Source organism: Pocillopora verrucosa, chromosome 2 (assembly GCF_036669915.1).
Source record: "Pocillopora verrucosa isolate sample1 chromosome 2, ASM3666991v2, whole genome shotgun sequence".
Classification (NCBI taxonomy): Eukaryota; Metazoa; Cnidaria; class Anthozoa; order Scleractinia; family Pocilloporidae; genus Pocillopora; species Pocillopora verrucosa.
In genome coordinates this window covers 18,472,481-18,493,742 of record NC_089313.1, presented here as the reverse complement: position 1 = coordinate 18,493,742, position 21,262 = coordinate 18,472,481, and the positions used below count along the sequence as shown (strand labels likewise).

Genomic DNA, 21,262 nt, shown 5'->3' with positions numbered 1-21,262 from the left:
AGTCTGAGATGCGAAATAAAAGCATTAAACAAGAAGGCCAGTTGATAGGTTGTTACCCCACAAAGTTAAAGGAGGCTTCATCTGGATGACCACAACAATATTCTCATCATTATAATGCTAAAAGACAGTGCTGAAATTTTAATTTTTTTTTATTTGGTATCAATATTGCAATGGATCACACAAATCATCTCTTGAAGGGCAAGTATCATTTCACAAAATTCCTCTATGTTAAAAAAAATAATTGTTAACCCTTTCACTCCCAAAATCTCATCAATTACTTTCCTTACTATCTGCCATACAATTCTTATGATATTAGTTTGGAGAATTTGGTATTGGATGAACCAAAAATCTCCTAATCACCATTCTTCTTTACTCTCATCACTTGTCTGCTTTATATTGAATTGACACTGTAAGGAGAAATTCCCTCTTGGTCACTCATGGGAGTTAAAGGGTTAATACTACTTATTCTTTTTTCTTTTTTCTATCTCCTTTTTCCCCTGCAGACCTTACTGTAATCAGGCTAATGACCAACAGGATTGCATTCACCACATATGTTGAAATACACACAACACACGTGTCATGTAAGATGTAGAAGAGAATGTAGCCTAGATATATCGATCCTGCACAAGACATTAGTGAAAATAGGAACATCAGCCAGGCTGCAAACTTGTTGGAGGACAGACCTGAGGCAAAAATTCAAAAAATATACCCTCTCAGTACTAGGACTAATCAAGGTAAATTTTCTCCTGGTAATGTTGAAAAAAGTGATGTAAATATGGAAAATTATCAATTTCAGAGAATGAACTTCATGTATTACTGCATATTACACTAGTACTGAAATTATAAATGTTATGAAAATCACCACTCTGAAACTATTTTTTTTACCAGCACTTCAGAGAATTATCAAAGAAGCTTACTTCATCTCTCTCAACTGCAGATTAAAGATTAAATATGTTTCTTTTCATAAAGTAATCCACTAAAAGTAGGTTAATTGACATCTTCCTTTTCAGATATAATTTCTCCTTCTTCTACATATTGGTAGATTGGTATAGCAATTAGAGTCTTTAAATCTATCAACCCACTTTAATTTTCTACTGGCCCAATTTTTGAGCACAGATTTATAATCAGTCTATACTTTTTCTAGAGAGTACACTGATGGAAAAAAGTGTTGAAATTAATTGGCAGTAATATTGAATTTACCCTTTTTGCCATTAGATTGTTATGCATTTTCTCTACACATTTCCTGATTCATTTAACAATCAAGAGCTTCTTTAGTTGTAATCATTTCCAGTATTTTTGATGTTAATGTTTGACTCAGGGGTGATATTGTGAGAAGAAGTTAGATGTTAGTCACCCTTAGGACTTAAAGGGTTAAGTAATGACTATCCTTACCAAGGAGAAACATCAAAAGGTAGAAAATAATCCCAAAAATACTGTTAGGAACATTGAGAGGTGAATCTTTCCCCATGAGTGGCTCCACTAGGCCAAAACCAGTTCCATACCTGGAGGAAAGAATTTGCATCCAAAAGGAGATTCCATAATGAATAATACTACACAATGTTCTAGTAATATAGTCATGCACATTGTACTTGTCAAATACGAGTTTCATACAGAAAAAAAAAATTGTCAAAAATTGTCACAAGAAAAGTCACATACTTTGACGAAAATACTTTTGAGCAGCTCATATGTTCATTGATGTCACAGAGAGCTTTGTATTCTTTATTGTGTTCCTTTGATATCTCCACATGGAGAGCATAAACTGACAAAGCTATACCAGCAACACAGGCCAGGAAACGAATTACCCCGAGACAGCTTACCATGGCCAATAAAAATCGACTAGATTGTTCTCCTGAGAATAAAAAGGAAAAAAAAAGAAATTTAGAAGTACACCTTGAATTTTCTTTAACGTTTTGGCCTGGAATCGTATCTAAGGAAAATCTTACTGCTGAAGGGATATGGTTTTTGAAAACATCATTCAACAGCTCCTCCCACAATCCTTGATCTGATGAACTTTGATGTTCGAACCCTAAAAAATTTTCTATTTTCCCCTTTCATTTCAATAAATAACACAACAAAATTAAGAATATTTCATCTCTTTACAAGAAATATATTTTACATGAAGGTGTTAATTAAGATTCCCTTAACAAACACCTGAACAAAGTTGAATGTACACTTATTTTAAGCTTACGTTACGAATGATGTTGACTGAATATTCGATTTGTGGTTCTAAATGAAATCACGGCTAGAATGGTGAGCTCCAGTTACTTACCAGTAATTAGACAACAAATTAAGCCTCAAATCCAGCTCCACGCAAACAAAAACAATTGAAAGCCTGATCACGAAGTGAACAGTGCTCGGCCTTTGGTCGCTTGGTGAAAGAAAGTTGCAATTGCGTGGTCACTGATGGTTGCCTGGTCACCAAGTTCAAAGTGAAAAAATAGCAACAGTAGTAACGGAAAAGCTACAGGTGTGGAAAGATCGGCGCGGATTTTGAGTTGCGATCCTCAGCAGTACTGTCTTAAAAATAACTACAAAAATTTTTTGTTTCTCTTGATCTAAAATGTCTGGAAATGAAGATCAGAACTCAAAGTCGGCCGTTAGCCGTCCACGAAAAGTATTGAGGAAACGACAAAGTCGTGATGATATTTTTTCCTACAGAGGGAAAATGGCATTGTCATTTAAAGCAAAACAAATGAAATTGCCAGACTCTGACAGCTCCGAGTCGGATGACGACGAAGCTTTTCAGAGAGTGCACTCAGCACAATACGCCGAAAACGAGTCTTCTGAAGTAAAGGACAGTGACAGCGACGAAGATAACTGGTAAGTTGTAAATGATTGTAATAGTGAAGGTCGAAGGGGAGGGGGGTACTTCCTCTGATGTTCTGTGCGAGAGATGGCCCGTCCAAAAGGGCCCATTTTTACGCTAAGCATATCCAAGGTCATATGAAAGGCATATATGCGATTCTTATTGTAAACAGAAAATCCTAATCCAATTTGAGACAATTGAAATTGAAGCACAAGGAAAGAAGGACAACCGTAAGCCTGGAACCTATAAGGGGTATCTTACAATACTTAAGAAACAGATTCAGACGACATCAGTCAGAAAGAGAGTCTTGAATTTATGTCACAGACATGATTTAGTAAGTTGACTCCGGAGAACTTTGTGCTATTGTTTAGGGCTATAAAGGACAAGTCTGTTGAAGAAATAAACAGCTCAGAAAATGATGTCAAGGAAACACATCTTACAAGGTCACCAACACCACCCCCTGCATGGTCTCCAGAACTTTGTGAGGCTACAAAAATGAGGATAAACTTGCGTCAAAATAAGAAGCTTAGGTAAGCAAGAAAGTTTCATGGGTTGATTAAATTGTTCGGAGAATTTATAAAGATCTTTGTAAGTTAAAAGAACACAGCTTCTGGTAAGTAATATCTTTTTGAGTAATTCTTTATACATAAATAGTAGAGAAAATTTTCTGACTCTGTATTTGTTTTTTTCCTTTTCTAAAATTATTTTTCAGGGAACTAGACAATGTTTTAGACTCACTCAAAAGATCAACCAATACTAGCTGGGCCTCACCTGACAGTCACCTGTCAAACAGTGTGATTTGTGAAAATGACAGTGATGCTTTTCCCAGTCCATCAGAACGGGATATTGTTGTTAAAGTTAGAACAAGATCAGGAATAAAAAGATTCACTATGAAGACTGTAAGTGGTGTTATTTACTTTGCTCCAACAAGGCTCCCCAAGTTTCTAAAGAAACTGTGATGCTGCATTTTTGGGGAAGTACAAGATAATTTGGTTTTATGAAATGATGTGTAAAGTGGCCACTATAAAGGGAGTCTTATGCTGATCTTTAAAGTGTTAGCCCTTAGTCAGAGTGGGTCAATGAATTTGGGGTTGTATGTGATTTATATACAAAAAGATGAAGCTGTAGTACTGGTAGAAACATGGTAACATGAAAAACACAAAAAGAAACTATTTGAATGAAAGTCATGTAAACCACACAAAACCAACAATTCCTTGATTCCCTCTGAGTAGGACTAACAATCAAAACATCAGTTTTAGAAACTCTTTACAATGGCCAGTTCACATTATCAAGTCAGTTGATAAAACTAAATCATCTTTTAACCACACAACCAAATGCTTTATTGTCAATTTTACAGTCAGTGTTCAGAGCTTTTAAGTTGAACACTTTCCATAACTATGGCTAATGTAGTATTCAAAATGATTTAATAGAATTTCATTGATATTAATGTAGAAATGTCTTTTGATCATGAATTATAATTTTTACAGGCAGAACCATTTGGTAAGATCATATCTCAGCTTGCTCAACTGGAAGGTGCAACAGAAGATAAAATCATGCTAAGTCTGGCAGATATCAACATCTTAGGCTATGATACACCCATTTCCATTCACCTCAGTGTAGCAGACATCATTGGTAAGTTTATGTCAACACCTGTTGCAATGCACTGTGTCCATTCAGTTACCTGTTGAACATGCCAGATGAAGAGGCCTGCCATGAATAGCTGATGTGGAGGGTTGGTTCTCAAGGCACATTTGGCAGAACCCTTCCCCCCTCCCTCCCTCCCCTTCTTCCCCCCCTCTTCCCCCCCCCCCACCCCAATTTGGCAAGAAAAAGTGACAATTTACAGCATAAAAACCTGAATTTTTCCTATTGCCAGCAACTAAAACACTAGTATAGGAACTCCTCATGGAAAAGCCAGCCAACACCCCTACACATTTTACTATTACCAGTGACTTACAAGAGATTTAGAGCTTTGTGTGAAAATCAGTTTTTCTCTCTCTAGAATGTGTAGTTGTTGATAAACCAATATTGACAGACAGTGAGGAAGAAGATAAAAATTCAATTGAGATAAAAGTTCAAGGAATAGAACCTGATTCAAAGAAAGCTTTCCAAATATTAAAGGTGTGTACAGAGGAAGCATTCAGTGTAGGAGCTTTGCACTGTTGTTTTAAAAACCCAGAAGCTCGTATGTTTTTTAACTTTCTGTAATGTTAGTTTGCAGGTGACGAAATCCAAACCATTATTTCTTAACTCTTTTACACCTCAACATCAGTCTGCATTTTCTCCCTACTGTTCTCCATACTTTTCCTAAAATACTGACAATGAGAAATTATGTAACAATCAGAGCTTTTTTAATTGTCCATCATTTCCTTTATTCTCATGACCTTCATGTGTTATTCAGAGGTGATGTTAGGCAGTTTGACGGTCTTAGGGCTAACTGGGCGTGGTAACAACCTATAACTGACCTTTGTGTTGGACGCTTTTATTCGTATCTCAGACTGACCCGCTAGAGAAGCTAATGACAGCGTACTGTGAGTACAGAAAACTTCCACGTTCAAGAATTAAGTTCCTCTTCGATGGAGAGGATCTGAAAGGAGGTGAAACACCGGAACAATTGGACATGGAACACGAGGATGTCATTGATGTCCGAGTCAAGTAGCTTTAAAGCAACTTAACAAAAGTTGGCAGTTCATTAACGCCATATCATTTGGTTGTTTTTTCCAGTTGGTTTGGACCACCGTGTTCTCGTATTTTCATGTATTTCTTTGTTTGTATAGTTAAGTAGAATTCTTTGATGCGGCGCTGAGACAACAGTCTGATGTGAAGTGCTTACTTTCAAGGAGGTCAATCGAAATTCTGCCGATGTTTTCATTACGTCTCGTTCAGCAAACCAAACCTTACTTGTCCTCAAGTAATTGTGTTAAACCACACCCATTAAAGCAGGGTAATGTTTGAAAGTGAGGTGGGCTACTTTTGTAATGCAGTAGCATCTCTCCATGGAACTCTGAACCTGTTCAAGGCGAATACACTTTGTTTCCCTCTTCTTGAAGATGTGAGTTAATCCTCAAACTTACGTAACGGCACAACTTTTTATGGACTGGATTCTCTGCTGGCAGAGATCTTGATGAACGCGTGCGAAGAAGACAGGGATTTTAAGTTCCTCAGCAAAAATTTTTTTGGGGGAAGTCGCGCACTCGAAAAGATTGCTTGATTACCTGAAAAACCCCAGGGTTCATGTCATTTATGGTGCACCTTTGGGTAAAACTAGAATTTTCTTCAAGCTGAGTAAGATTTATAATTCTCAATCTCCAGTAAAGACGGATGAAGTTAAACAGTCTCACACTCTTAACACACCATTGTTTGTTGTTACTCCATTAGTTCTGTCAAACGAGCAGATCTTGGTCTTTGAAAGTATACTTCGCAACCATTCTTCGAGATGTTGCACAACGTGCCCTTTCGCTGTAAAAATTAGTGTTGGCCCGCTTTACCCTTTCCATGACGCACACAGCCTCTGATGAAGACTATTTTGTCCCTCCACACCTCCCTACTTCAATATTAATGTTGAGATGTCATCGACCAATCATGTATGAGACAAGGGACCTATAAAAAACCGAAAAACCAGCTGGAAATGTTTAATGAAACCAAAAAACGCTGTCGAAAATAAGGATCTTGATGAAAGTGAAACAACTTGGCTTTGGAACAAGGATATCAGACATTAAAAACCGAAAAACGGCTTTTTCACTCAGACAAACCGAAAGCCGAAAACAAGATGAAGTGAGCTGTTAATACGACTGAAACATTAACAGTTTCACAGATACTCTAGTTAATGATTCTAATGATGATAGCTGTTCCATCTGTTTGAAGAAGCGCCGAAGCATGTCTGTAGAACTGTCACGCAACCGCCGAAGCGTGCAACCTTGACTGCATGACTCGTTGAACCTTAATTATCTCTATTTGAAGGTATTTTCGAAAGAAATTAAAGTAAAAGAGTAGTTTTCGATCATTTCTTGGGACATTTTTTTATGATCAGATCGACCAAATAGTTAACAAGAAGAAATATAAACAAGAGTGTCGAGGGCTTTAAATTTTGCAGGTAATTTATGGTATCTGCAAACCTGTTGGCAGGTTGATTAGCGTGCAAGGTCAACCAGTTAATTAATATGATTTCCGCTAACAGTTTTCTAAGCGGTGAACAATGCTTTGGTTTACCCTCTCTGGGTTATTTTTCATGATTCAAGGAATCTGTTGCGATCCTCAAACCCTTCTTCTGATCTCACTGGACGGATTCCGCTGGGATTTTGCAAGCAAGGCGAAAACTCCTAACCTGGATATGCTGGTAAAAACAGGCGTCACAGTGCCTTATGTTAGATCTGTTTTTCCGACAGTCACTTATGCAGGGCATCATAGCATAGTAACCGGCTTATACCCAGAAAGTCACGGAATAGTCAGCAATACCATGTACGATCCAGTTCTTAAGGAGTGGTTTGGGGCATCTCAGACAGATCCACGATGGTGGAATGCAGCAGAGCCCATTTGGGTAACGAACCAGAGACACAAAGGAAGAAGTGGATTGCTTTACTGGCTAGGGGAACGCGTCAAAATAAAGGGAATGTATCCTAAATACAAAATTAATTCCGCCTCGCCACATATTGACTTCACGAACAGCACAGGGAAGGTAATGAGCTTTGAAAAACGCGTGGAGAAACTAATTAGCTGGTTGACTGGTCCAAAACCGCCGAATTTTGTGGCTGCTTACTTTGAAGAACCAGACAAAACTTGTCATCACAAAGGGTGGCCAGATCTACCTCTTGCTATACAGCGAGTGGATAAAACCATCGGCTTGGTCGTGCAAGGTTTAAAAAAACATCATCTGTTCGATAAAGTTAACATCATAGTCACAGCGGATCATGGCATGGCTAACACGTCATGCGACAAAGTGATTGATCTCGACAAGTACGTCAACCCAGACAACTTTGAGTTTTGGGATTCCTGGTTTAATATGATGCTTGCGCCGAAAGCTGGCAAGACAGAGGAGGTGTACGAGCGGCTAAAAAATGTCCCACATTTGCACGTTTATCACAAGAAAGACGTTCCCATGGATTTACACTGCAGAAATAATCAACGCATTTCACCGCTTGTGCTCATTCCATCAGAGGGCTGGCTTGTGAGTTCCAAAAAGGGCAGGCTTATAAAAATCTCAAAGGACATGCACTGGGTAGAACTTAACCACGGTATTAGTTGCAAATGCAAGTCAATGTCTACTTCTTTTATTGCGCACGGGCCCGCATTCAAAGTCAATTTCACAGGCAAACCGTTTGAATCGGTCAGCATATACCCACTAATGTGCAAGATCTTGGGAATTCCCCCACAGCGGAATAATGGTAGTTTAGATGAGACTAGAGATTTATTAAGGCCCAAAATGTTGTCAAATAATAACATAAAAATGTGAGGGTTTCTCCAATCATTTGGCAGTCCATATTTAACGCTGTGCAAACCTACCCCGGAGGTGGGGCTGGCGTATTTATTTGTAGGACTTAAAAAAAGAGGCAGTGGAAATAGGGAGGGGTTGAACGCCCTTGAGTTGCTCACAGTCGGGGTTAAACATCAGAGATGCAGCGGAGTGTAAGAAAGTTTGGGAAAGCGCTAATTGATCATTTTTCCTTTCCTCTCCTTCTCATTGTTTTTCGATCGAGAGCCCGACACACCAATGCTATGACAGCAGAAGTTCTTCATAATGTGGCCCTGCGTCAAGCAATACCGTTTCCGTTCATCGGAAAGCCCACATAATAAAAAGCTTTTACATACACTTGTCAAGGATAGGGGGATTACTAGCAACTTGAAGCTCCAAAACGGGGGAGAGGGAGTGGGAGGGGGCACCTATTATAGCGTTATGACTCGACTCGGCTCCAATCTCCTATGACAAGAATTAGACTTAACTGTTAGAAGAGGTCATAGCATAGCGCTCCAATAGTAGATGGATGCAAAGAGCAACAAACAAAACAACCACAAAATCAAAATTAATGCAGCTTTAATATGAGGTACTTTTCCATGTTATTCCTATTTGCAGTATAGCGGTGCTTAGATCACCGAACCGAGGTAACTAACTCTTTAGAATGCAACAAATTCTGCAGTGAATAAGACAAACCAGCCTTGTAATATTAAGCTCTTTAACCCAACACAAGGCCTTTTTAATTTTGCATAAAAACGAGTGTGTGTGCAGTTTAACGTAGGTTAACCTTACTTCAAACATTTTTCAAGCCACCAACTTGTTTTGGACAACAACTTAAACCAGACCCTGGAAAAATTTTCCAGTGTCAGCTAATACTAAAATGAAAGTGTCATCTAATACTAAGATGAAAGTTACGGACGGAGCGACTGTTTCAACGACCTCTGAATATAATGAAAAATCCTCTAAACTACAACGCAAAGCAATTATGAATAAGGAGACAGAGAATAAAACAAAACAAACATTACCAAAAATAATATAAAAGTAGTTCTTTCAAACCCAATGTTTGCAACAAGTTCTCTAAGATGACCTGAGATGTTGTCCCTCACAACACGAGAGCTTTCCGAATCTCTCTCTCCCTCTCTCTTTCTGCCGCAGAGGCTTTTTCGAAGATGTCTACTGAACACGATAAGTGCAGGCTGGCACGTTCCAATTGCACTCACACTTATCAAACTTCCGTGGATGTATCTTTAAAAGCTTCTATCTTCAAGAACGTTACATTTAAAGTTGTCAAAAGAAAAAACCCTCGTGGTTGAATAACGTTCGCTAGTAATGAAATCTATAGTCGCAACAAATTGAAAATCCATTTATAAGAAATATAATAAGAAAAAGGTGTCAAAATCTTAAAATAACACTTGTGGACAACAGGGAATAAAATTTAATGCGTGCAGAAATTCCGAACAATTCATGGTAAACTCAACTAAATCGTGGCATCGCCATTTCAACATGAACGTTGCGTCTTATAACAGTATTTTTTTTTCTTTTTTCGTTTTTGGAAAATTAATTAAATAAAATCAGATGTCATGGTTGTTGCTGGCGACTTTTTAGTTATTTGGTGGCAGTCTCGTTCCCAGACAGTCTCTTCCTCTTATTTCCTTAGATACACGTGACCAGGCCGAAACTCCCATTCCCTGAAACACACGCCCTAAGGGTAACGCGGAAGAGTGAGTCTGGGTACGAGCTTGACTGGGCGGTTTGGTTGTCTTAGCGTTCGCATATAAATGAATCAAATAACAATTCGTTATACCAAACTTCACTAAAATATGTTTTGGTAATTTTAAGTTCATAATATTTGTCTTCTACTTTGTGGTGTTAAATGGAGATATTGTATTTGCCTCTCTCTTTTCTTAAATTCTATAACCTATAATATGTACAACGTTATTGAAAGTTGACCTCTATGAGTGATTGAACATGTGCGACGAATTATATTAAAAACCTCTTTGACTCAGACCATGTAATTAAATTATTTCCAATTAAAAATTATGCATTCAGGACCCCGTACAAAAAGTCCGAAAGAACAAAAATTCAATGTAAGCTTAACAATTCTGTATCTGACTCTTTTTATGTGGTTTGTTCACACATGTGTGGGATTCGATTATTTGAAATATTTCCTAACATCTTTCTCTCTCTCTTTTTAAATTGGAACAATTATTTTTCTGTCGGTCCACACAAAAATGTATGTCCTCTTTTTCCTTAGGAAATTAATTATAGTTTTGTTTCGCGGATGAGAATTTTCATAATTTTCCGAGCGTTAAAGACATCAAGGTGGCTCTTTACAGTTTATGACGAACCGCCGTTGCTAGGAAACACAACTGATGAGAATCTGACCGGAAAAAAATAACTGTACGTTATAACAATATATTTTTTTCGCTAAGTACAAATTATTTGAAAAAATAAGGCAAATATAAAAGCAATTTCAATAAGTCTAAAATTTCTTTAAAAGTCATTCGAGGTTAAATTGAATGTGAATAAAAATTCTGATATTTTCCTTTAACGACCTCATGTTCCCCGTTGCTTCCTGCAAGGGTAGTTGATACACAGAACTGCAAAGAAAAAAGCTCTAACAAAAAAAAAATCAGCGGTACCAAGGAGTATCTGATATTCACTGGAACATCAAAACACTAGAGACAAAAATATCAATTAAAAACATCTCTCGAGTGTGGCAAAAAAAAGCAGTAGCCAAACATTCTAACCTAACCCTAATTTGCACTAGCCATTTACAAATTGAAGCTACTTCAAAAGAAGAAAAAGGCTCAAAATTTTGGGATCAAGTAAAAGGAATTACGCCCATAATCACCAAACGAGAACAGTATTAGTATTCAAATAAATTCTCCCCACTAATTAAAGAAGACATGTATGCAAATAGGTCAGGAGAATTTCCGTACTGATAACACAGTAAAAGTATTAAACAAGGGGGTGCGTACGCTGTGGAAAACATCTTAAATTATAAATACCGACTTGGTGTGTTTTAAGCTTACTAACAAATGTAAAATAAGACACCACTTGTGTGTTTGGTGTAAGGCATACACATTTTACAAAACAACGCGTCGCATTTGCTACCTTAAAACCTGATAACAATTGTTGACGCACATGTCAAGGGAGAAGGTAAATTTATCTGAAAGCTGCCGCTTTTGAGATAAGGTGAACAAATTTTAACTACAAAAGTAGATCGTGCAGATGAATCAATACTCGAAATGCTGAGTCAAAGTATGAAAAAAACAACAACAACAAAAACACAACTTATTCTCTCGAAAAGGAAAACATTTCCTTGAACAGTTGTCAGCAATGTGTCAACAGTTTTGGGTAGCAATTACGGTTGCAATAAAATTCAGTGGAAAAATGTAAATTAGATGGGGAAAAAAGTTACCATAAGTAATAGATAACTTGTTTTTTAACGGTATCATTTGCTCAGGAGCCTGTGAAGTTTGACTTCTCTCCACGAGTTAAGATTTAATATATCTATGATGTAGGAAAATTTTGTATATGTAGACAAAAGGAATCTTAGTTTAGACTCACTGCGCATACGAGTTTTGAAAAAATTACTCTAATATTCATGTTGTAAATATTTATGTAATATATTTATATATTTTGGGCTGGCATTTCAACCGCTCAACCTTGGGTTATTAAACGCTGGTTTTTACCAAGGCCTTCATCACCTCAGTGCATTCAATAAATTCTTAATGTAACGAGGGAAAATTGTTAAACCTATAACTACAAATTTGAACCATAAACCTAATGCATGAAAAGGTGCCTTTAACTAACATTCTTATTCAAACTTTTACAACTTCTAAGCATGCTCATCACCAACTGTTCTGGGAGAGCGAAAACAAAGCAGTCGGCGAACGACAATACAACATTTTTGTTGACTTATAACGACCTAATGTATTTTTTTTTTAACTCTTCCCATTGATTAATAATTCATTTACCTGGGAGATTTCTCTTCATTCGAAGTTGAATCTGTGTTTTCATTTGAAGTCCTTTTAAGCATCGGAAATTACCGCTGTACGTTATCACAGCTGGTTGATGCTGTGTGCCAGTCTCCCTCCCTAGGGACTGGCACCTGATAAATGCTCTGGACTCAGCCCATTCCTCTCGGAGTCACCGTTTAATTCCTTGACACCATTCGTCACAATGCTGATGGGGCTTCCCGCCATACATCGAGGGTGCACCGGCGAGCCGATAGGTCCCAAAGGATTGGCACCATTGCTGACGGCGACTGCAGCCGCAGCAACTGCAGGAGCAACGGTCGGAGCCGTTGGAGATATTGAGGAGCTTGGGGAGAAGGCCAATTTCAGGGTATAGGATCCGCCTCCTAAGAACAACAAAATAAAGAATGTTTGAACGAGTTTTCTTTTACACCATACAGTTTTCGACGTTACCTTCACAAAAACTTCAAACACAACAAACCAAGGAAAATCTCCTCCTTAAAAACAATTTGGTGCATGGGGCTTATAATGAAAATATGTTTTACCTCTACAAAGTTGTTTCGAAACTATAAATGGTGGGTTAAGGCAACCTTTACCAGGAGGAAAAAGTTCCATCCAATAATAAATTAAAATAAAATAAATAAATAAATAACCTAAGAGTTTTATCACCTCATCTAACCTGGATGGGACAAGGACTTGACTTTACTAATCTCTTTTTATTATACAGTGCACAATGCTAAGACCGTCTGTCATGATGACGACAGCGGAAAGTCACACCACGAAACACAAATCCTATACAAACCCATCACGCGTGGGGTGGGCGGAGGGTAAGGGTCCCACAATCTCACATCTACCACTAAAAGTACAGTCTCCCCACCCAACGGAAGATCGTTTTAGGGGGGTCCACATGGTGCACTGAAGGGCGAGTTAAGTTTGTTACCTGGTGGGTTTATGGTGAAGTGGTTAGTAAGAGTTAACGCTTCCATGGCTGAACGAATATCCGGCATCTCCAGTAACCCCGCTGATGATTTGGCGTTCGCTAAAATTTGTACAAAAGATGAAGAAAAAATATTTGTAAGTTGTTACTCTGGGTGGAACAGTTGTTTTGACTCAAGTGAACGCGAGATTTTGAAAATGTCGTCATTCCACAGATCTTCCCCAACCCATTCCCGTGAAATCTTCAAAGAGCAATCTTCGAGTTACATCTGTTCACAATTCTGTGATAACCAACACTGGTGTGTGGGGGGGAAGAAAGGGTTGGTGGGGAGGGGAGGCTGGAGGTGCTGCAGCTTACTATGAAAGTTTTCTACCAAATTGGACGTTTCTGCCTCCACATTTTGTCTCAGACTGTAGGTGTGGCAGGGTCAGGGTAAAAAGTTGTTCTTGAAAAGAAGACAGAGCTCAAGAGAGCATGTTTAAACACAACACCAATAACATCTTAACTGGTCTTGCCTTTTGAAAAGAATGTGCCTTTCAGAGGAGACAAAGATCCGGCAGTGATGAAGACCTGCAAAATAGATAAACCAATCAATTATTCCCAAAGACTGGCTAAGAGAACAGGGGCAAGGAGCGAGAAAAAGCTGAATGAAACATGACCCCTTGCCAGATAGCAGGAAATGCTTCTTTAACCTTACTCCCAAAACCTTATCGGTGAGCAAATCAGCTCATTGTAGCGTATACCTGTTGCTAGAGACTCTCAACAAATTTAACCCAGATAAGACTCGAGCCCTGTCTTAGAGTCGGAGGTTCGCTCACGCTTTGAGAGTTGGAAATTCTTGGGCAAATTTCGGCATTAGTGAACGAAAAGCTGTTCTCAAATAACTGGTAAATAATCTTTGTAGACTGACCTCCTTAAGCGTTTCCACAGTACAGTTTGGAGGGGCATTGAAGAAGTGAAGCATTCTTGTTGGTGGTTGGTATCCTAGTTACAAGTTAAGGAATTTACTAACTACCTTTTTATCTCAATGGACAAGAGACTTTTCACATCCCCAACAAACGACTTATAATATCGAATGCCCCTTTGCTACAAGTACGTTCCAAAGAAAGGAGTTTAAAGGGGACTTTTTCATCGCTAAGTTAAACCCACGCGTAATCAACTTCCAAATTGACGAATGCCCAGAATTCTGCATTAAAATAGGAGCTCACAGCAAAAACCCTTTAACCTGTGCCAAGCGCAGAAAAGAGCCGTAACTTCATCGCGAGTTAGTTTTGGTTGGTATCTGATTGTTTTGGAAAGAATCAATAGAGAATTTGAAAAGGATACTATTCTTGAGACTCTGACCCTCAGGAAGACTACGAATAAAACAAAGAAACAAAATTAGAGAAAGGTAAGGTAAAGTTGTACCCGAGTCAAGAGGACTACAAGGCGCAGCAGTCTACACGAGAACAAAGGAAATGATCACCAACTAAAGAATCTCTTAATTGTTAAACAAGTCCTCCTTGTCAGCAACTTAGGAAATGTGTAGAGAACATGCATACTGATGTTAGGGTGCAAAGGATTCATACTCTTGTTTAGAGAGAAGCATAATGAGAGTTAAGGTGTCTTGCCCAGTAATACAACACAATGACCCGACCAGGTTTCGAACCAGGGCCTCTCGATACGGAGTTTAATGCTTTAACCATAAGCCAAACGCGTCACCTTATATGGGAATTGTGTAGCGGTATCAACGACTCACTCCTGTAAAGAATATGAATCAAGTTCGCTGTTCCAGGTATTGTAGTCTCACGTTGAAGATTTTGATACTACTATCACATTTGGAAAGATATCATGTGAAGACTGAGCCTGCTGAAAGCTATTTTTATCTGCCAGTAGTCCGCAAGAATAAAAAAGTGAAAACTTACTATTTAAACCGGTTGTTTCGGTTGTCGGCAAAATTCATGGACGAAGGCGTACCATCGGGTAAAGTCGTCACCACCGATGAATCTGCTATGAAAGGATGCTTCGAAAATCTGCAAGTAGTATAAAAGTTGCATTAGGTACACCCTTTTTTTTTTTTGAAAGTAGTGCACTCAAGACACTGCTTCATAGTGTAGAGACTGATAAACAATTCTTATTGTGTCGTTGATCGTGTTGGAAAGCACTGGTGATAGAAAAGTTTCACAACAAGCTTACATGATGTTGATTTTGGAATCGAAAAGCACGGCACCACTCAAGTTTCGGATGATCATTTCTGAAGCAACTTTGTCCGACATTTGTACCATGGCCGCTCCGAGTTTGTTGGTGAGGAATTTAACCTAAAAAACACAACCTTAAGTTTAGTTCAATAAGTTTCTATTGTCTGCTTTTGAACCCTACATGGACGGCTTTTGCCATTCAACAAGTATACTTTTCCAGACTCAAAATTTGACCAAGTTGTAACACGAACATAACGCAGCCAACAAGGTAGCAATGCAAACCTACTATAGCACCTACTAGGTCGGACAACGTTCTAAATATTCTGCAACACAGATTAACAAAACGCCTTGCTGGCTACAAGACATTTAGCCAAGTAATTGAGTGCTATTTACGGAATAAGAGGGAACTTTAAACTTTTCCTTCAATTCCAAACTTTATCTCTATTTTTGTTCACTAGCAAAAAGAAAATGACAACGTGTGTAGTTTTTGTTGAGTATGTACTCTGAATGGGTGGTTACGTCAGGATTTGATGGTAGAATCACCTGGTTTACCCCGATTACTAGACTTGTCATACCCCAAGGTTTCCTCGAAAAATTTGACTTTGAAACATTAGACACATTTTGAGCCACATTTCCCACAATTTTATAACTTCATTTGCCATCTATTTACCTTGACGACGTTGCCATATAGACAAAACAAGTTAAAGATTCTCTCACAGTTCATTTTTTCAGCATTCAGTCCGTAAACCATCAACACACAGCCAGTGCCACCTTAAAACAGTTGGAATTTGTCAGTCTGAGTAATTAAAACTTAAATTTATAATTTAAGTGACCCTAAACATCATGCAAAGAAAATGGCCGTTGGAAAGTGGATTAAGACAGATTTGGCAAAGAGGAGGGTTTCAGCTAACAATTGTCAGGAAGCGTCTCACAAACCTGCGTTCAAAGCGCTAGAAATGCCATTCATCTGTTGCTGCTGTTGGGCCAGGCCTGGTAGAGCTCCTAAGAGTCCACCCTGAGGTAACTGGTACGGCGAGCTTCCAAGAATACCCAACTTTTTCACTACATTCTCCACAGGTGAGTTGCTACCTGATGTCACAGAGAAAGCAAATGTAGGTTCAGCAAACAATATTGTCGTAATTCTACGAATCAAGAGTACGACAACTTGTCGTTGCTATTTTAAATCTTCATTGTAACTGGTGACCACAGATATCTTGGGATTCAGTCCTCAAGTGATATCCACCCTCACTGCCAAAAGGAGAGGTAACACAAGAGCATGAAACCCCACTCAGGCTTTAACTTACGACCAACTGAACTACAATTGACATCATCATAATCTTGAACTCATCTTACTCTGAGCAATCGTTATTTGGAATCCTTCGAACACAATCCATCCTCACATTCGTTCATTTTAAAATGTGTTGACGCATAAAGTATAAAAGGAAAAGACCAATAAGAAAAAATAAATTCTGCTGTCTTCATACCTGATGTTGGACTCTTAGGCGGGTTCCCATGAAGAGATGCAACTTTGGCTAGAATACCTGAGAAATGAGAAGACAGTTGATTCCAATGAGTTGCCTCTTTTATTCACGTAATTCCTTATTTTAGTCGATATGTAACAGCATCTGTCTATGTACCCCCTTACAACAGACACAGAGGAGCATACACAACAACCACTGTCTGGAAGAATCCTTTAAAATTAAAGTTATTGATGTGAAGGAGGCTCTGCTGAAAAATTTCCAGGGCTATTTAAGACGTATGAAATCAAATCCAACCAGACTCAGACATTCAAATTCATGCACCGTGGATCTAGATCTCATAAGAACTCACAATGAAGGGTAAACAAGTCTAAGGATGGTTGAAGGAGATTACACTGACCATCCACGGACACTTGAGATATTTGGGCAGAATTGTACTTGATGCTCGACTCAGACATGTGAAAGTTCCCTATACATTGATCACCTATGTGAGGCGTGGTCTAATAATACAATAAGTTATAAAATAAAATTAAATCAATCTCACTCTGTACAGTGGGAAACTGCGCTGCTCTTGCAATAGCCTCATTACTGATGGAAATTGGTGATCCATTCACACCTGACAGAGAAATTTAATGACATGAGACCGCTGAATGTGATGAACACGTACTGTTTTCCTTACTTATACTTCCCCCAATATTAATATCCCTCCTTGAATCCATGACCCAATACCAAGACTTAAAAGGCCTGGGAAATGAATTATTGAATTAAAACTTTCAGAGATTTACAGGAACCTTGACGTAACGGCAAATCATTAAACAAGACTCATGGCATGCGTACAATTGTTACTCAGTCATATTACCATTAAGAGTGACAGTGTTTGGTGGTGAACTTGACAACTGCGTCTCACTGGCATCATTTCCTGGAATCATAAAATGAATGAAAATTTCATTGTGAAATTAAAAGATTCAGTTACAATGTACTTGTAGCATGATAATGTATAAAGAGCAAATGAAAGTTCTGCCTCTGTTGGCATGTTTGTTGATTATGAAAAATAAAATGGCACATCTTGTCATAATTTGTTACTACTAGTTTCCAGCTACTGTGAAAATCCTACATAACCAAAGGAGGACAATACCACGATACTCATTGTAAAAGGGAGTATGGGAAAGGGAAGGTTCTTCTCCGTCAACATTATATAACCCCTTGTAAAACTGGCCCAGTATACATTCAATACTTGCAACAATGAGGGGGACTGGTAAAAAGGTGAGAGAATATCCTGTCTTGCTTTGTCATCCCCAGGTTTCCTTTCAACTCATCATTCCCCTTTTCTTTAGGACTTTAGGATGGGCGGTGGGGGTGATTACTTACTTTTAAAGCCTCTCAACCCAAATATTATTTAACCCTTGAAGTTCTTGTTTTCTCTTTTCCTCTATTTGTTTTACTAATTTTTTCCTCACTCTTTCCCTAAATTGTTTCCCTCTGTACTTGTGTAAAAAGCTACAAATGAATGCAGTTACCAGTGCTTACCTGAAATTGCAGACAAGAGCCCAGACCCAAGAAGAGCTGTCTTGCTTGGGATCCCTTGTAAGTGTAGAAAATAATACGTTAGTATGAAGGTTACCGAAAATCATTTCCCTTTTTCTGGTCAGCAGGTAACATCATTTCCTATCCTATCAATTATTTCAAATGAAAAATGTGTGCTTGTAATAAGGTCACCACACTAAGCATTAATTCACAGGGAAAGATAATGTTGTGTATATCCTTCTTAACTTGTAATTGTTTCAAGGAAAACCTAACTCCGAGGAACAAAGAAGTACACAAAAATTATCCATGTTACCCAAAGCAAATTGCCTGCAACTTGTCCTTGCATGAGGTTCCATAATTCTTTGTGTATTACTTATGTTTGCTTCTAAATTTTGCTCTTGCAAGATCCTTAAGGAAGTAGCTTCTTGCTGGAAAATTATTGACATGGGTCAGGTAGGTCTCTTTGTAAGACGTTACCTGTTGATCACTTGTCTAAGTTAAATCTTACAGTTCTTTGGCTACTCAGAGAAGTGGTAACAGGATTCTAGCCAAAGGTTTAAGGTTCTACTGCTTTTACAAACCTGAGTTATTGTTCAGTGCTCCAGTGTAATCCCATGTTTCATCATCATTTTTAAAAACATTTAATTTTTTAGCTTTCTGTTGAGAAAAGGGAAAAAAAATCCATGATATGTCATCTGGCACCAAAGAGTATTTGAGGATGTTGTATCCAGTTTGTCCTCGCTATCTTTGCATCACTTGAACTGGTTGAGAATCATCTTTCAGAAATGCAGTTAAAAAGTTAAATAGTTAAATTTGAATTCTATAACCAATCACAGATGTGCACTGAAATGGGAAGAAGCCCAGAAGGACCCATAATTCAAAGCTAATTACCTTTGAATAATCAATCTTCAGTGTGCAGCATCCCGCATAAATATCTTGTCCATTGAGTGTTGCAAGAGCTCGCTGAGCTGCCTCGACATTGTCAAATGTGAAAATGGTCAAGGATAGGATAATTGTTAAATATATAGATTCCACATAGCAGTGCCTCTGTTCAGCAATTGATCGATGATTATGTCAAAATGGGGTAAAAACAAAAACACAACCCACGAAAATGTCACCGATGTTCTTACCTCAATTTTGACGCCTTCTGAGATCTTCCACTGAAGACGCACCCCACCATGGAGTCTACCTATTTTATTTATTTTTTTTATTTCTAATTTTTTATTTTATGACAAGGAGAATTTGTTTGACAATCAAGAGCTGCTTTCGTTGGTGATCATCTTTTCTATTCTCGTGACGTTCGTGTTAGATTCAGGGGTGATATTGTAAGGAGAAATTGGATGTTAGTCTCTTAGGGGCTAAAGAGTTAACACAGTTATGTTTTGGGGCAGATAAAGTAGATTTTTTCACTTGAAATAATGGAATTTATCAAAGGATATTCAACCAAAGCTTGCAATCCATTCTTGTGAAAGATCACAATTCTTAAAACTTTTCCATGAGGGCTGCATATTTTATGAAGTACTTTCTAGAGACAGAAACAAATTAAGGAGAGAAATGTTGTTAAAAATACATCAAATATCTGGCAAATATAAAGCAGTCACACCTGAAAGCTGAATTTTCATTTCCACTGCACAACTCTCATTTGAGAGAAACTGAACAGGTGGAATCTGGAGGAGAGGGGAATCTCTGTGTAATAAAGTGCCTCTAAACAGTAAAGGAAAGAAGATTACAAAACAAAGCACAGAATGCAGTGATCACCCTAACACAGGCTGTGCTGGTGAAATTGTTATTTCACCTTCTGAAAAACAAATTTCAAAATTCTACTTGTTTTTGAGTAGAAATTTTTTAATCTGAAAAATAAAAATCTCCTTAGCTTCAGCAAATATGCAAATCTTTTTGTTTATGGTTTTCTTTTCAAACATGTTTGTCTGTCCACAGAAATTCTAATAAAACACCAAAATCTCATTAAGATTTTCTGGCCAAATCAGGTTGTCACCTTGGATGTTCTCTACATTGTGTTTGATAAAAGTTCAGAAGCTAATCAGATATAAATTTAAAATCTCAGTAACTTAAGTTTCCTAAGGTCATAATCTGTGGAATGTCTAACATTCCTAGAGTAATGCTTTTCTGTTATGCATAACAAAAAAATAATTTCACACCAAGATTTCTTTGATAAAAATAATTCTTATAATCTGTGATCAGTTTAATCAACTTATCGTCAAAAATGATCAGAACATCTTTTATCTGGAGGTTTGAGAAATAAAATTTCTAAAAAAATGAAGGGATTCATTTCAACTAAGCCTACTCAGATAAGAAATAAATCTGTCTTAGAATTAACATGGAAAGTCCTTATCAAAAATTTTGTTGGAATATTTCCAAATTTAACTACAATCTACTGAAAATCATTAAAAGCAAATGATTTGTGTTGTTCATTGAACCTACACACTCTCTTGTTGTTGCAGTAAACAGTTAGAGATATCCAAAAAATATGCTAATCAGTGTTGAAATGCACGCTGTGAAAACTATTACAAGTACACAAAAGCTTTCTAGAGGAAGAAATTAAATTATACTATTTTGCTCAAGGTGTTTTCAACATAAAGCCCATAATAATTAGAGTTATTGTGATTAAAATACCTTGTAAACAGATTTAATTATTGAAATAACCACCACCTGTCAATCAGACAGTTTTCATTAAATTTACTCAATCAATAATTGATGAACAATTGGAATAATTTTTGTTCATCATCAGTGAGGGAAGAAATTTAAAACCATGTACTATATCAACTGTGTGTTTCATAAATTTAAGTCTATTCCAGAAGCCAGTTAAAGAAAATCACACCACTATCTCTGCACCGGAAGACATAGGCACAAAGCCACTTTATCCACTCTAAATGTTTCATGCAAAAAT

The 21,262-nt window shown here is 37.7% G+C and overlaps 3 protein-coding genes and 1 pseudogene across 4 annotated transcripts in view; 2 read left to right on the top strand and 2 right to left on the bottom strand.

Moving 5' to 3' along the window:
• Positions 1 to 131: 131 nt before the first annotated feature.
• LOC131790765 (vitamin K epoxide reductase complex subunit 1) lies at positions 132 to 2,403 on the bottom strand. Its single transcript, XM_059108036.2, has 4 exons — positions 2,270 to 2,403; positions 1,657 to 1,849; positions 1,393 to 1,502; positions 132 to 683 (listed from the first exon to the last, which is right to left on the bottom strand). The coding sequence occupies exons 2-4, from the start codon at positions 1,818 to 1,820 to the stop codon at positions 463 to 465; spliced, it is 495 nt and encodes a 164-aa protein (XP_058964019.1). The 5' UTR covers positions 1,821 to 1,849; positions 2,270 to 2,403; the 3' UTR covers positions 132 to 462.
• A 22-nt stretch (positions 2,404 to 2,425) lies between these two features.
• On the top strand, positions 2,426 to 6,138 carry LOC131790764 (NFATC2-interacting protein). Its single transcript, XM_059108034.2, has 6 exons — positions 2,426 to 2,820; positions 3,178 to 3,336; positions 3,519 to 3,705; positions 4,294 to 4,438; positions 4,809 to 4,927; positions 5,304 to 6,138. Exons 1-6 carry the CDS (start codon positions 2,561 to 2,563, stop codon positions 5,463 to 5,465), a joined length of 1,032 nt encoding a protein of 343 aa, XP_058964017.2. The 5' UTR covers positions 2,426 to 2,560; the 3' UTR covers positions 5,466 to 6,138.
• Positions 6,139 to 6,284: 146 nt separating this feature from the next.
• LOC131790763 (ectonucleotide pyrophosphatase/phosphodiesterase family member 5 pseudogene) lies at positions 6,285 to 9,094 on the top strand (annotated as a pseudogene).
• LOC131790761 (heterogeneous nuclear ribonucleoprotein L-like) overlaps positions 8,818 to 21,262 on the bottom strand; it is a 26,275-nt gene continuing 13,830 nt past the window's right edge. For both annotated transcript variants that reach the window (XM_059108031.2, XM_059108032.2), the window contains exons 7-22: positions 19,794 to 19,879; positions 19,246 to 19,342; positions 18,936 to 19,011; positions 18,358 to 18,411; positions 17,690 to 17,749; positions 17,375 to 17,446; positions 16,837 to 16,893; positions 16,289 to 16,441; positions 16,023 to 16,123; positions 15,351 to 15,472; positions 15,080 to 15,187; positions 14,502 to 14,530; positions 14,086 to 14,159; positions 13,691 to 13,745; positions 13,179 to 13,277; positions 8,818 to 12,624 (exon numbers count right to left, since the gene is read on the bottom strand). In XM_059108031.2, coding sequence (XP_058964014.1) covers positions 12,359 to 12,624; positions 13,179 to 13,277; positions 13,691 to 13,745; positions 14,086 to 14,159; positions 14,502 to 14,530; positions 15,080 to 15,187; positions 15,351 to 15,472; positions 16,023 to 16,123; positions 16,289 to 16,441; positions 16,837 to 16,893; positions 17,375 to 17,446; positions 17,690 to 17,749; positions 18,358 to 18,411; positions 18,936 to 19,011; positions 19,246 to 19,342; positions 19,794 to 19,879 — 1,509 coding nt within the window. In that variant the 3' untranslated portion in view covers positions 8,818 to 12,358. The remainder of the gene's footprint in view (positions 12,625 to 13,178; positions 13,278 to 13,690; positions 13,746 to 14,085; positions 14,160 to 14,501; positions 14,531 to 15,079; positions 15,188 to 15,350; positions 15,473 to 16,022; positions 16,124 to 16,288; positions 16,442 to 16,836; positions 16,894 to 17,374; positions 17,447 to 17,689; positions 17,750 to 18,357; positions 18,412 to 18,935; positions 19,012 to 19,245; positions 19,343 to 19,793; positions 19,880 to 21,262) is intronic.

Bases quoted from the DNA above. Each gene is read 5' to 3' on its own strand.
- LOC131790765 (XM_059108036.2), bottom strand. From the start codon at position 1,820: ATGGTAAGCTGTCTCGGGGTAATTCGTTTCCTGGCCTGTGTTGCTGGT. The intron at 1,503-1,656 runs GTATGTGACTTT...TCTTTCCTCCAG, and splicing joins TCAAAAGTATTTTCGTCAAA to GTATGGAACTGGTTTTGGCC. The intron at 684-1,392 runs GTAAGGATAGTC...TTTTTGCCTCAG, and splicing joins CCTTTTGATGTTTCTCCTTG to GTCTGTCCTCCAACAAGTTT.
- LOC131790764 (XM_059108034.2), top strand. From the start codon at position 2,561: ATGTCTGGAAATGAAGATCAGAACTCAAAGTCGGCCGTTAGCCGTCCA. The intron at 2,821-3,177 runs GTAAGTTGTAAA...GCTATTGTTTAG, and splicing joins GACAGCGACGAAGATAACTG to GGCTATAAAGGACAAGTCTG. The intron at 3,706-4,293 runs GTAAGTGGTGTT...TAATTTTTACAG, and splicing joins AAAGATTCACTATGAAGACT to GCAGAACCATTTGGTAAGAT.